Source organism: Heptranchias perlo, chromosome 14 (genome assembly GCF_035084215.1).
Source record: "Heptranchias perlo isolate sHepPer1 chromosome 14, sHepPer1.hap1, whole genome shotgun sequence".
Lineage (NCBI taxonomy): Eukaryota > Metazoa > Chordata > Chondrichthyes > Hexanchiformes > Hexanchidae > Heptranchias > Heptranchias perlo.
Genome location: NC_090338.1, coordinates 65,611,892 through 65,625,236, shown reverse-complemented (window position 1 = coordinate 65,625,236; position 13,345 = coordinate 65,611,892). Strand labels below are relative to the sequence as shown.

The following is a 13,345-nucleotide window of genomic DNA, read 5'->3' as shown; positions in this document are numbered from 1 at the left end:
CGATCTCCTTGCACTATTTCAGGAACATAGGAACAGGAGTAGGCCATTTAGCCCCTCAAACCTGATCCGCCATTCAACTAGAATCACAGAATCGTAGAAAATTTATGGCACAGAGGAGGCCATTCGGCCCGTCGTGTCTGCACCGGCTGAGCCACCCAGCCTAATTCCACTCTCTCGCATTTGGTCGGTAGCCCTGCAGGTCACGGCTTTTTAGGTGCACATCCAGGTATTTTTTAAATGAGTTGAGGGTTTCTGCCTCTACCACCCTCTCAGGCAGTGAGTTCCAGACCCCCACCACCCCTCTGGGTGAAAATTTGTTTCCTCATTTCCGCTCTAATCCTTCTACCAATCACTTTAAATCTATGCCCCTGGGTTATTGACCCCTCCGCTAAGGGAAATGGGTCCTTCCTATCCACTCTATCTAGGCCCCTCATAATTTTGCACACTTCAATCAAATTACCCCTCAGCCTCCTCTGTTCCAAGAAAAACAACCCCAGCCTATCCAATCTGTCATCATAGCTAAAATTCTCCAGTCCTGGCAACATCTTCGTAAATCTCCTCTGTACCCGCTCTAGAGCAATTACATCCTTCCTGTAATGTGACCAGAACTGTGTGCAGTACTCAAGCTGTGGCCTAACTTTTTTTTGTACAGTTCCAGCATAACATCCCTGCTTTTATATTCTATGCCTCGGCTAATAAAGGAAAGCATTCCATATGCCTTCTTAACCACCTTATCTACCTATCCTGCTACTTTCAGGGATCTGTGAACATGCACTCCAAGGTCCCTCAATTCCTTCACACCTCTCAGTATCCTCCCATTTATTGTGTACTCCCTTGCCTTGTTTGCTTTCCCCAAATGCATTACCTCACACTTCTTCGGATTGAACTCCATTTGCCACTTTTCTGCCCACCTAACCAGTCCATTCATATCTTCCTGCAGTCTGCAGCTTTCCTCCTCACCATCAACCACATGGCCTATCTTTGTGTCATCCGCAAATTTCTTAATCATGCCCCCTACGTTTAAGTCCAAATCCTTAATGTATACCACAAAAAGCAAAGGACTTAGTAATGAGCCCTGCGGCACCCCACTGGAAACAGCCTTCCAGTCGCAAAAACACCTGTCGACCATTACCCTTTGCTTCCTGCCACTGAGCCAATTTTGGATCCAATTTGCCACATTCCCTTGGATCCCATGGGCCTTTACTTTTCTTTAACTAGATGAAGGCTGATCTGTACCTCAACTCCATTTACCCAGCTTAGTTCCATATCCAGCAATAGGGGGTGTTCCTGTTGTCCTGACCAAATTCCTCTCTCGATATCACCCTAAAACAGTTCAGGTGTGCATCCCACTACTGTTTGTGGAATGATGCTGGTGCTGGAAGATTGCACCAGTTACCTAAAAAGCAGCCACTGCACTCCAAAGGTAATTCACTGAATGAAGCATTTTGACACATTGCAGCATGTTAAGGAGCTTGATGAATGCAAGTAAAATGACCCCTTTAGGATTCCTGCCATTTCAGAGTCAAACAGCAGGGGGGAAGGAGGGGTAATTTTAACCTACTCCACCCAATGGGAATATGACGGGATCGGATTGGCCGCCTTGTTTACACCCCTCCTGATTTTACTTACCAAAATTAGCCTCAGCTTTTTTCTGATCTGGTCACAGACACTAAGTCCAATATTCAACAACAACAACTTGCATTTATATAGTACCTTTGATGTAGTAAAAACGTCCCAAGGCGCGCCACAGGAGCGTAATCAGACAAAATTTGACACCAAGCCACATAAGGAGATTTTGATCAAAAGCAAAATACTGCAGATGCTGGAAATCTGAAATAAAAACAGAAAATGTTGGAGAAGCTCAGCAAGTGAGGCAGCATCTGTGGAGAAAGAGACAGAGTTAATGTTTCAGGTCAATGACCTTTCGTTAGAACTGGAAGATGTTAAAGAGTTAAAGTTTTTAAGCAAGTACAAAGCCGGGGGAAGGAGGGGACGAGAGGAAAGAACAAAAGGGAAGATCTGTGATAGGGTAGATGGCAAAAGTGATTAAATGACAAAAGGGATGATGGTGCAAGGCAAGGAGGGTGGTAATGGGACAGGTTAAGAAATGAAAGATTGGTCAGAAGTAGCTGTAAATGGCAACATCAGAGCCATTACCAGCACCTGCTGACCGAAAAAATGGGAGCAGTGTTTATGATCTGAAATTATTGAAATCAATTGTTGAGTCCAGAAGGTTGTAAAGTACCTAATCAAAAGATGAGGTGCTGATCCTCGAGCTTACGTTGAGCTTCATTGGAACAGCGTAAGAGGCCGAAGTCAGAGTGGGAGTGAGATGGGAAATTAAGGTGGCAAGCGACCGGCAGGTCAGGGTCACGCTTGCGGACAGAGCGGAGGTGTTGAGCAAAGCGATCACTCAGTCCGTGTTTGGCCTCCCCGAAGTAGAGGAGACCGCATTGTGAGCAGCGAATACAGTATACTAAATTGAAAGAAGTGCAAGTAAATCACTGTTTCACCTGGAAGGAGTATTTGGGACCCTGGATGGTGGGAAGGGAGGAGGTGAAGGGGCAGGTGTTGCATCTCCTGCACTTGCACGGGAAGGTGCTGTGGGGAGGAGAGCAGGTGTTCGGGGTGATGGAAGAGTGGACCAGTGTGTCGCAGAGGGAACGGTTCCTTTGGAATGCTGAAAGGTGAGGGGAAGATGTGTTTGGCAGTGGAATCGCGCTGGAGGTGGTGGAAATGGGGGAGGATGATCCGTTGAATGTGGAGGCTGGTGGGCTGGAAGGTGAGGACAAGGGGGACCCTATCATGGTTCTGGGAGGGAAGGGAAGAGGTGAGGGCAGAAGTATGGGAAATGGGATGGACGTGGTCGAGAGCCCCGTCAACTTCAGTGGAGGGGAATCCTTGATTGAGGAAAAAGGAAGACATCGGAAGCATTGGTGTGGAAGGTGGCATCATCAGTACAGATGTGACGGAAACGGAGAAACTAGGATAATGGAATAGAGTCCTTACAGGAAGCGGGTGGGAGGACGTGTAATCAAGATAGCTGTGGGAGTTGGTGGGCTTATAGGAAATATTGGTTGACAGCCTTTCCTCAGAAATGGAGATAGAGAAGTCAAGGAAGGGAAGGGAAAATTCGGAGATGAACCATGTCAAGGCGAGGGAAGGATAGAAATTGGAAGCAAAGTTGATGAAATTTTCCAGTTCGGGGCAAAAGCAGGAAGCGGCACCGATACAGTCATCAATGTACCATGAAAAAACGCGAGGGAAGGGACCTGAGTAGGACTTGAGCAAGGAATGTTCCACGTATCCCACCAGAAGGCAGGCACAGCTGGGACCCTTATGGGTTCCCATAGCGACACCTTTTATGTGGAGAAAGTGAGTGGAGTCAAAGGAGAAGTTGTTCAACGTAAGAACAAGTTCAGCCAGGCGGAGGAGGGTGGTGGTGGATGGGAACTGGTTGGGCCGCCGTTCAAGGAAGAAGCGGAGGGTCTGCAGGCCATCCTGGTGGGGATGGAGGTGTAAAGGTACTGGACGTCCATGGTGAAAAGGAGACGGTTAGGGCCGGGGAACTAGAAACTGTTAAAGTGGCGGAGGACGGCGGAAGAGTCATGGATGTAGGTTGGAAGAGACTGGACAAGTGGAGAAAAAAGAGTCGAGATGTGAAGAAATAATTTCCATGGGGCAAGAACAGGCTGAAACGATGGGTCTCCCAGGGCAGTCCCGTTTGTGGATCTTGGGAAGGAGGTAGCAGCGGGCTGTGCGGGGTTGGGGGTCATTAGGAGATATTAGGACAGGTGACCAAAAGTTTGGTCGAAGAGTTAGGTTTTAAGGAGCGTCTTAAAAGAGGAGAGAGAGGTGGAGAGACGGAGAGGTTTAGGGAGCGAATTCCCTAGCCTAGGCAGCTGTAGGCACTGCCGCCAACATAGGATAAAAACCAAAGTGGTGTGGAAATGAATTGTTATTAAAATTGTTTCAATACTTTCTTCCCACATTTCCTGCTTTAAAGTTGTATTCTTCAGATGCTGTAGGTCCTTTTTCCTTCACATCGCAGGTACATAAGTCAGTCATTCGATCCATCAAGCTAGTTCTGCCTTTTTATTAACCCAGGGCAGTTCTAACTTTTTATCCCATTCACTGCTCTGTTACCATATCCCTTAATTCCTAAGTATTTATTTCCCTTATAAACACCTCAATCCATTTTGCGTCTGGGGCAGTGTGTTCCGCATTCTCACAACTTTTTGTGTCAAGGCACCCAATGTCAGCTGCAAACACTTCCACAGCAGGTTAATATGCAGAGTACAGCTCACACTGCTCAAGTGTCAGCTCTGGCTCAGTGAGAGCTGTCTTACCTCTGAGCCAGAAGGTTGTGGGTTCAAGGTTTACTCCAGAGACTTGAGCACAAAATCTAGGCTGACACTTCAATGTAGCACTGATGGGGTGCTGTCTTTCAGAGGAGATGTTAAACCAAGGCTCCATCTGCTCTCTCAGGTGGATGTAAAAGATCCCACGCCACTATTTGAAGAAGTAGTTCTCCCTGGTGTTTTATTACCATTTTTTAAATTATACCTAGCAGGGTAGATAAGGGGGAACCAGTGGATGTAGTATATTTGGATTTTCAAAAGGCATTCAATAAGGTGCCACACAAGAGGTTGTTACACAAGATTAGGGCTCATAGAATTGGGGGTAATATATTAGCATGGATTGAGGAATTGTTGAAGGACAGAAAACAGAGTAGGAATAAATGGGTCATTTTCAGCTTGGCAGGTTGTGACTGGTGTGGTGCCGCTAGGATCAATGCTTGGGCTTCAGTTGTTTATAATCTATATCAATGACTTAGGTGAAGGGACCGAGTGCAATGTATTCACGTTTGCTGATGATACAAAACTAGGTTGAAAAGTAAGTTGTGAGGAGGACATAAAGAGGCTACAAAGGGATATAGATAGGTGGGCAAGAAGGTGGCAGATGGAGTATAATGTTGGGAAATGTGAAATTATCCACTTTGGTAGGAAGAATAGAAAAACAGAATATTTTTGAACAGATGAGAGACTAAGAAATGTTGGTATTCAGGGATTTGAGCGTCTTTATACATGAATCACAGAAAGTTAACATGCAGGTACAGCAAGCATTTAGGAAAGCAAATAGTATGTTAGCCTTTATTGCAAGGGGGTTGGAGTATAAGAGTAAAGAAGTCTTGCTGCAACTATATAGGGCTTTGGTGAGACCACAACTGGAGTACTGTGTATAGTTTTGGTCTCCTTACCTAAGGAAGGATATACTTGCCTTAGAGGTGGTGCAATGAAGATTCACTAGATTGATTCCTGGGATGAGAGGGTTGTCCTGTGAGGAAAGGTTGAGTGGAATGGGCCTATATTCTCTGGAGTTTGGAAGAATGAGGGGTGATCTCATTGAAACGTATAAAATTCTTAGCGGGCTCGACAGGGTAGATTGTCAACGGGAGAGACTGTTTCTTCTGGTGGGAGAGTCTAGAACTAGGGGTCGTAATTGCAGGATAAGGGGTCGGCCATTTAGGACAGAGATGAGGAAAAATTTCTTCACTTAGAGGGTTGTGAATCTTTGGAATTCTCTACCCCAGAGGGCTGTGGATTCTCAGTCATTGAGTATATTCAAGACTGAGATTGATAGATTTTTGGACACTAAGAGAATCAAGGGATATGCGGATATGGTGGGAAAGTGGAGTTGAGGTAGAAGATCAGCCATGATCTAGTTGAATGGCGGACCAGGCTCGAGGGGCTGTATGACCTACTCCTGCTCCTATTTCTTATGTTCTTATGTGTCCTGGCCAATATTTATCCCTCAACCAACACCTAAAAATAGATTATCTAGTCATTATGCTTGTGGGAGCTATTTGTGCGCAAATTGGTTGCCGCGTTTCATGCATTACAACAGTAACTCCACTTCAAAAAATACTTAATTGGGTGTAAAGTGCTTTGGGACATCTTGACGTTGTGAAAGGCATTATATAGGTGCAAGTTCTTTCTTTCTTTCTGCCCCAACAATGTGGCCCAGCCTCCGACTTCAGAAGTGTGCCCCTTGCTGCACCAATGTAGCATATTTCCATTTCCCAACTCGTTGGGAAACTGACCCATCGGCAAAACAATGGCCCTTTGGTGGTTTCACCTGTGGCTAGTGACCACCCACAAGGAAATAAGTCGGGGAAAGTCCTCTGTATGGTGCAAATTGCATGCAGTCTGTTGGAAATAATGGGCTGACGGGCCAGATGACCTTTTCTGTTATATTCTCAGGGAGCTTTAGTCAGTAAAAATACGATCGGCTCCTTTGCTGAATGGGCTAGACATGTAGTCAATGAACTGGTAGGACTTGTCCTATAACAGGGGCCAAAAAAGCTAATTAGTAACATTGACGACGTGATTTAATTACTCGTCCTTTGACAAATTTACATTTCGTGGACTCCCATCCCTTACGGGGCCTTTTTGTTTTCAAAAGGCTACTGCATTTTACGTCAAGGGCACTTAGGGAAGCGATTCTCAGAGCGCATCAGCCAAAATAGCAGGCAAGTCGCTAAGCACACTGCACGAGTCGCTGCATCACACGGCGTCTGAGAAATGAGATCAGGAGACAGCTGCCGTCTGCTCACTTTGGCCACTTGCAAAGAACATGGTAAGCTTGATGCTCTACCATTCTGCTCCTCAGAAATACATTTTGTTTTATTGCCCATACATTTATTTAGCAAAGGGTACTGGTAATAGAATCTCTAAAGCAATGACCCATCCATCAAGGCAATAAGGATATACAGACCCTCTAAGGCACAAGTCAGCAGCCATTACCAGGCAGCTCAAGACAATCTATTTTCATTTCTACTCTGTGAAAATATTGTTGTGCTGTCTTCACCTGTTGAATTTGCTTTTAAAATATCGCTTTCGCTTTCCGCCTTCATGTCAGAATTTTAAAATTAGTTTTAAAAAAAATACATCTTCTCCCACGCTTGTAACTGTGGGCTGTGCAGTACTAACACAGACAAGAACACAGAGTGGAACACAGACATTGCATTCCACACATCACACTCCAGATGTCATGCTTCATGACTGATGGCAATCTTAAAATCTTGGTTGTTTCTAACCTGTACTTCCCACCTCCAGCATGGAACTAACCAGCATATGTCAATTTGCAAAGTTGCCTGACAAAAAAAAAATAAAATCTTATTGATCTGGGAACAAAAGTTGGACTTTGTAGTATACAGCTCCACCTTTGCAGAATGATACATTGTGCATGACATAATATAACTGTCTTGACCTTATGAATCAGTGAATCATCCAACTTACTATGGGTAATGCCACAGGAGATCTGTTAGTATAAGTAAAGTTTTAGTAATTTTAATTATGGTAAAGCTGTGATCAACACCATATTGAATAGGGTTCAGTGTGGGAAACTGGGGCAAAAAAGAAATGGTTGATTTTTACTTTCAGGCTGTCGGCTGATTTTGTTTAAATTATTTTTTGTTTCCAGCCATCTTGAATTTTGAGGCACAATGGGATCCTCAGCTCTCCCTATGCATCGGGGACACAGTGCAAATCCTGGAAAAGTGCGAAGGTAAGCTGCTCAAAGTCTCCGGCAAAGAGTGAAATGTAGCTAAATGGACAGTTATATGTGGAAGAAATACAAAGGGAAAACAAACCTGCTTTCTTAGCCTTGCGTTAATATAATGAGAAATAAATATATTGATGGAGAGCTAGTTACATAACAGCCAAGGTATGAATTGACATTCCCAGATCAATGTTCCTCCATCATACACTTTTCCTTCATATTCCTATTGAGTTTTTTTCCACTCGTTTTCCAGAAAAAATTTGGAAACAACTAATTTGTTCTGACATTTGTCAATTAGTAAATTGATTCAACGCTTACTGCCAATTGGGATTTAGGATTGGAGCATGGAATATTGGTAGGTACAAATTGCTTTATGGGAAGGTCTGTGAGACTGCCCCTTGAAGATGCCATGATTAGATTTATGACCTTTGTCAAATAGCTCATGGTATCCTGCTCTAGACCTGATCTGTTTATCGAGTTTGATGGTATGGATTTTTCATTCATGGCACTAGGTGGCACTTCATTCCAAATAAAGTTGACCAGGGTTTTTTTTAAAAACAGATTTGCTTTTCATTCGTGTAGGGCCATAGCATGGCAGTAAGTCTGCAATCAGAGAATACTACAGAAACCAACTCCATTATCGTTGTATTATGCGACTACCAGGATGGTAGATGGACCTGGGTCATTTTTTCACCTAGCAATTCCTATATTCCGATGACAGGCAGAAATCTGATGACTTTACAGATCTCCTTGAGAGTACAGCAACCACAGTTTGAAAACCTCTGCCATAAAAACATGTGCCATTCATTGCTCCTGGTTAAAGTACCAGTTTGACAACTGCACTGCACTTACAACCTGTTGTGATTGACGGCAAGAAGTCAACCAAAATATATTATCTTTTTGGTATATATTAATGACCTGGATTTGGGTATATAGGGCATCATTTCAAAGTTAGTAGATGACACGAAACTCAGAAATGTAGTAAACAGTGAGAAGGATAGTAACAGATTTTTTTTAGGAAGACATAGTCTGGTGAAATGGGCAAGACACATGGCAGGTGAAATTTAACATAGAGAAGTGTGAAGTGATGCATTTTGGTAGGAAGAATGAGGAGAGCCAATATAAACTAAATGGTACAATTTTAAAGGGTGTGCAGGAACAGAGAGACCTAGGGGTGTATTTACACAAATCTTTGAAGGTGGCAGGACATGTTGAGAAGGTTGTTAAAAAGCATATGGGATTCTTGGCTTTATAAACAGAGGCATAGGGTAGAAAAGCAAGGAAGTTATGCTAAACCTTTCTAAAATGCTCGTTAGGCCTCAGCTGGAGTCTTATGTCCAATTCTGGGCACTGCACTTTAGGAAGGATGTCAAGGCCTTAGAGAGGGTGCAGAGGAGATTTACTAGAATGGTACCAGAAAAGCAGGACTTCAGTTACATGGATAGACTGGAGAAGCTGGGGTTGTTCTCCTTAGAGCAGAGAAGGTTAATGGGAGATTTAATAGAGATATTCAAAATCATGATGGCTTTTGATAGAGTAAATAAGGAAAAATTGTTTCCAGTGGCAGAAGGGTCGGTAACCAGAGGACACAGATTTAAGGTAATTGGCAAAAGAGCCAGAGGTGAGACGAGGAGAAATCTTTGTACGCAGCGAGTTGTTACGATTTGGAATACAATGCCTGGAAGGGTGGTGAAAGCAGATTTAATAATAAAGTTCAAAAGGGAATTGGATAATACTTGAAGGGAAAATATTTCTACAAACCAGTGTAACAAACAGCTTGAGTTTTAGGCTGGGGATGGGTTAGAGCAGGCTATCCATGAACTACGTGATCAGAGCCATGATTCTGAGCAACGACATCCCCGGGAGTTGATCATTTAACTGCCACGTTGCCGGAGCTCCCCACAATATGTTTTTTTTTCCCCCCAAGAATGAGATAAACTGTATAACTCAGATCTTGTGCCGCATACTATGTTAAAAGATACATAAGAAATAGGAGCAGCAGTAGGCCATACGGCCCCTCGAGCCTGCTCCTCCATTCAATAAGATCATGGCTGATCTTCAACCTCAACTCCACTTTCCCACCCTATCCCCATATCCCTTGATTCCCCTGGAGTCCAAAAATCTATCGATCTCAGTTTTGAATATAGTCAACGACTGAAAATCCACAGTCCTCTGGGGTAGAGAATTTAAAATATTCGCGACGCTCTGAGTGAAGAAATTCCTCCTCATCTCAGTCCTAACTGTCTGACCCCTTATCCTGAGATCATGCCCCCTAGTTCTAGACTCTCCAGCCAGGGGAAACATCCTCTCAGCATCTACCATATCAAGCCCTCTTAGAATCTTATGTTTCAGTGAGGTCACTTCTCATTCTTCTAAACTCCAGAGAATATAGGCCCATTCTACTTAATCTTTCCACATAGGACAACTCTTTCATCCCAGGAATCAATCCAGTGAACCTTTGCTGCACCGCCTCTAAAGCAAGTATATCCTTCCTTAGGTAAGGAGACCAAAACTGTATACAGTACTCCAGGTGTGGTCTCACCAGAGCCCTATATAAGTGCAGCAAGACTTCCTTACTTTTGTACTCCAACCCCTTTGCAACAAAGGCCAATATTCTAATTGCCTTCCTAACTGCTTGCTGTACCTGCATGTTAACTTTCTGTGTTTTGTGTACAAGGACACCCAAATCCGAGTGAACACCAACATTTAATGATTTCTCACCTTTTAAAAAAATATTTTGTTTTTCTATTTTTCTTTGCAAAGTGAATAACCTCACATTTCCCCACATTATACTCCATCTGCCACCTTCTTGCCCACTCACTTAACCTGTCGATATCCCTTTGCAGACTCTTTGCGTCCTCCTCACAGCTTACTTTCCCGCCTAGCTTTGTATCATCAGAAAACTTGGATACATTGCATTCGGTCCCTTCATCTAAGTCATTAATATAGATTGTAAATAGCTGAGGCCCAAGCACTGATTCTTGTGGCACCCCACTAGTTACAACCTGCCAACCCGAAAATGACCCGTTTATTTCAACTCTCTGTTTTCTGACCTTTAATCAATCCTCAATCCATGCTATTATATTACCCCCAACCCATGAGCCCTAATCTTGTGTAACAACTGCTTGTGTGGCATCTTACTGAGTGCCTTTTGAAAATCCAAATATACTACATCCACTTATCTACCCTGCTAGTTACACCCTCAAAAAACTCTAATAGGATCGTCAAACATGATTTCCCTTTCATAAAACCATGTTGGCTCTGCCTAATTATATTATGATTTTCTAAGTGCCCTGTTACTATGTCCTTAATAATAGATTCTAGCATTTTCCCTACTATTGATGTCAGGATAACTGGCCTATAATTCCCTGTTTTCTCTCTCCCTCCTTTCTTGAATAGCGGGGTTACATTTGCTACCTTCCAATCCACAGGACCGTTCCAGAATCTAAGGAATTTTGGAAGATCTAAACCAATGCATCCACTATCTCTGCAGCCACCTCTTCTAAAACTCTAGGGTGTAGGCCATCAGGCTTTTAGTCTCATTAATTTTTCTAAAACTTTTTCTTTACAAATCTTAATTACTTTAAGTTCCTACCCCTTGTTTTGTGTCTTCTACTGTAAAGACAGATGTGAAAGATTTATTTAATGCCTCTGCCATTTCCTTATTCCCCATTATAATTTCTCCTGTCTCTGCCTCTAAGGAACCCATGTTTACTTTTGCTAATCTCTTCCTTTTTATATACTTGTAGAAGCTCTTACAATCTGTTTTTATATTTCTTGCTAGTTTACTCTCATATTCAATTTTCTCCCTCTGTCAATTTCTTGGTTATCCTTTGCTGATTTCTAAAACCCTCCCAATCATGAGACTTACTACTCTTTTTGGCAACATTGTAAACCTCTTCTTTTAATCCAATACTATCTTTAACTTCTCTAGTTAGCCACGGTTAGATCACTTTTCCTATGGAGTTTTTATTCCTCAAGGGTATGTATATTTGTTGGGAACTATGAATTATTTCTTTAAATGTTTGCCATTGCTTATGTACCGTCATATCTTTTAATCTAATTTCCCAATCTTCCTTAGCCAATTCGCTCCTCATATCTACATAATTGCCTTTGTTTAAATTTAAGACCCTAGTTTCGGACTTAACTACATCACTCTCAATCTCAATATGAAATTTTATTATATTATGATCACTCTTCCCCAGAGGATCCTTTATTATAAGACTACTAATTAATCCTGTCTCATTACACAATACTAGATCTAAAATAGCCTCTTCCCTAATTGGTTCCTCGACATATTGTTCTAGAATACTGTCTTGGATGCATTCCAGGAACTCGTCCTCTAAGCTGCTTTTGCCAATTTGGTTTGCCCAGTCTATATGCATTGGAAGATAATTAACTAATGGAAATACATAGATGCATTTAAGGGGAAGCTAGATAGGTACATGAGGGAGAAAGGAATAGAAGATTATGCTGAAAGGGTGAGATGAAATAGAGTGGGAGGAGGCTCGTGTAGAACATAAACACCGACATAGACCAGTTGGGCCAAATGGCCTGTTTCTGTGCTGTAAATTCCATGTAAAATGGAGTCTTGGCTAAATTCTGCCTTCAGTTTACCCATGTTTCTCTTTCCCTTAGGTTGGTACAGAGGGTGCTTGATGAAAAATAAGTCACAACTGGTAAGTCAATGTTATGTGTATATTGAATTTTAGCTATGGACAAGTTGTTTAATTTGCCTCAATGGGGGTTTCATTCCTATTTTAATGCAGTGGTTAACACATTCATGTTAACTTACTGTCTGCTTTACTTTAACTGAGTTGTTTATAAAATAACAGGGTTAATGATTGCATTGAAGTAACAGTGTGAAATTTTACGCAAATGCATTAGCCAATGTGTTCAAAAATAGGGCTCAGAGAGAATTAAACCTCAGTATTTTAATTGCAGCCATGCTTGTTGTTTTGCTATTTGGAGTAATGGAAGATCCAATAATCTGATTTGCTCAGGTCTGTATTCCATCATGGTGAACAAGTTTGGGTTGAATTCAGCTGCTGCCTACACCCCATCCCATCCACCCAGAGCTAGACTCCATCAATCTCTTCACTCAATTCACGAATAGGTCCAGGGTCAATCAGAAGCATTAACACGTTCTCCAGAGTGCCTAATAATAGGTCTGCATTGTTCCCTTCCCTCACTTTGCAATTATTAATCTCATTTAGAGAAGGGTATTACAGACCCCAATTCAGAGGACCCTGAATTCAATCTCAGTCCTGGCTGTAGTTTGCACTTGTTTCCTGTAGATGGGTATGTTTCATTAGTTGTCGACTGAGACACCAGACAGAGTATGTTAGAATAACAGCTTGCCCTTTCCCCAGGTGAAGAATGGCTGGTAGAGATCACAAGACTCATAGAAACAGTTAAGGTAGCAGAATCTTCAGTAGAAGACATGTTAACCTCTTCTCATTCATTTACACAGCACAATTACAAACTGCATCACCCATCTTCTGGTTCTTCTGTCTCCAAACAAAATGAGATTGCTAAACACCGTCAGAAAGGTCCTGACCCTTTAAGGGAGATGCCATTGAGAATGGCCATTGGAAGTCTATATGCTGACCTTCCCAGATAAAGTTGTGTTGACGTTACTAAAAAACGTAATGTGTTAATGCACCTTTAAATGTGCTGCAGCAACCTAGCCCTGTAACAGCTAAACGGGGTGAGAGACATTGACTAAATCAGCTGTATTATTCTGACAGCTCCCGTGATACTGCAGTGCTGTTAATGAAAG

General features: G+C 42.6%; 1 protein-coding gene across 1 annotated transcript in view; it reads left to right on the top strand.

The window, feature by feature from the left end:
- The window catches only part of LOC137332588 (dedicator of cytokinesis protein 2-like), a 555,930-nt gene that overhangs the window by 42,191 nt on the left and 500,394 nt on the right, over window positions 1–13,345 (top strand). The window contains exons 2-3 of the mRNA XM_067996525.1: window positions 7,486–7,569; window positions 12,202–12,242. Of these exons, the coding sequence (XP_067852626.1) occupies window positions 7,486–7,569; window positions 12,202–12,242 (125 nt within the window). The remainder of the gene's footprint in view (window positions 1–7,485; window positions 7,570–12,201; window positions 12,243–13,345) is intronic.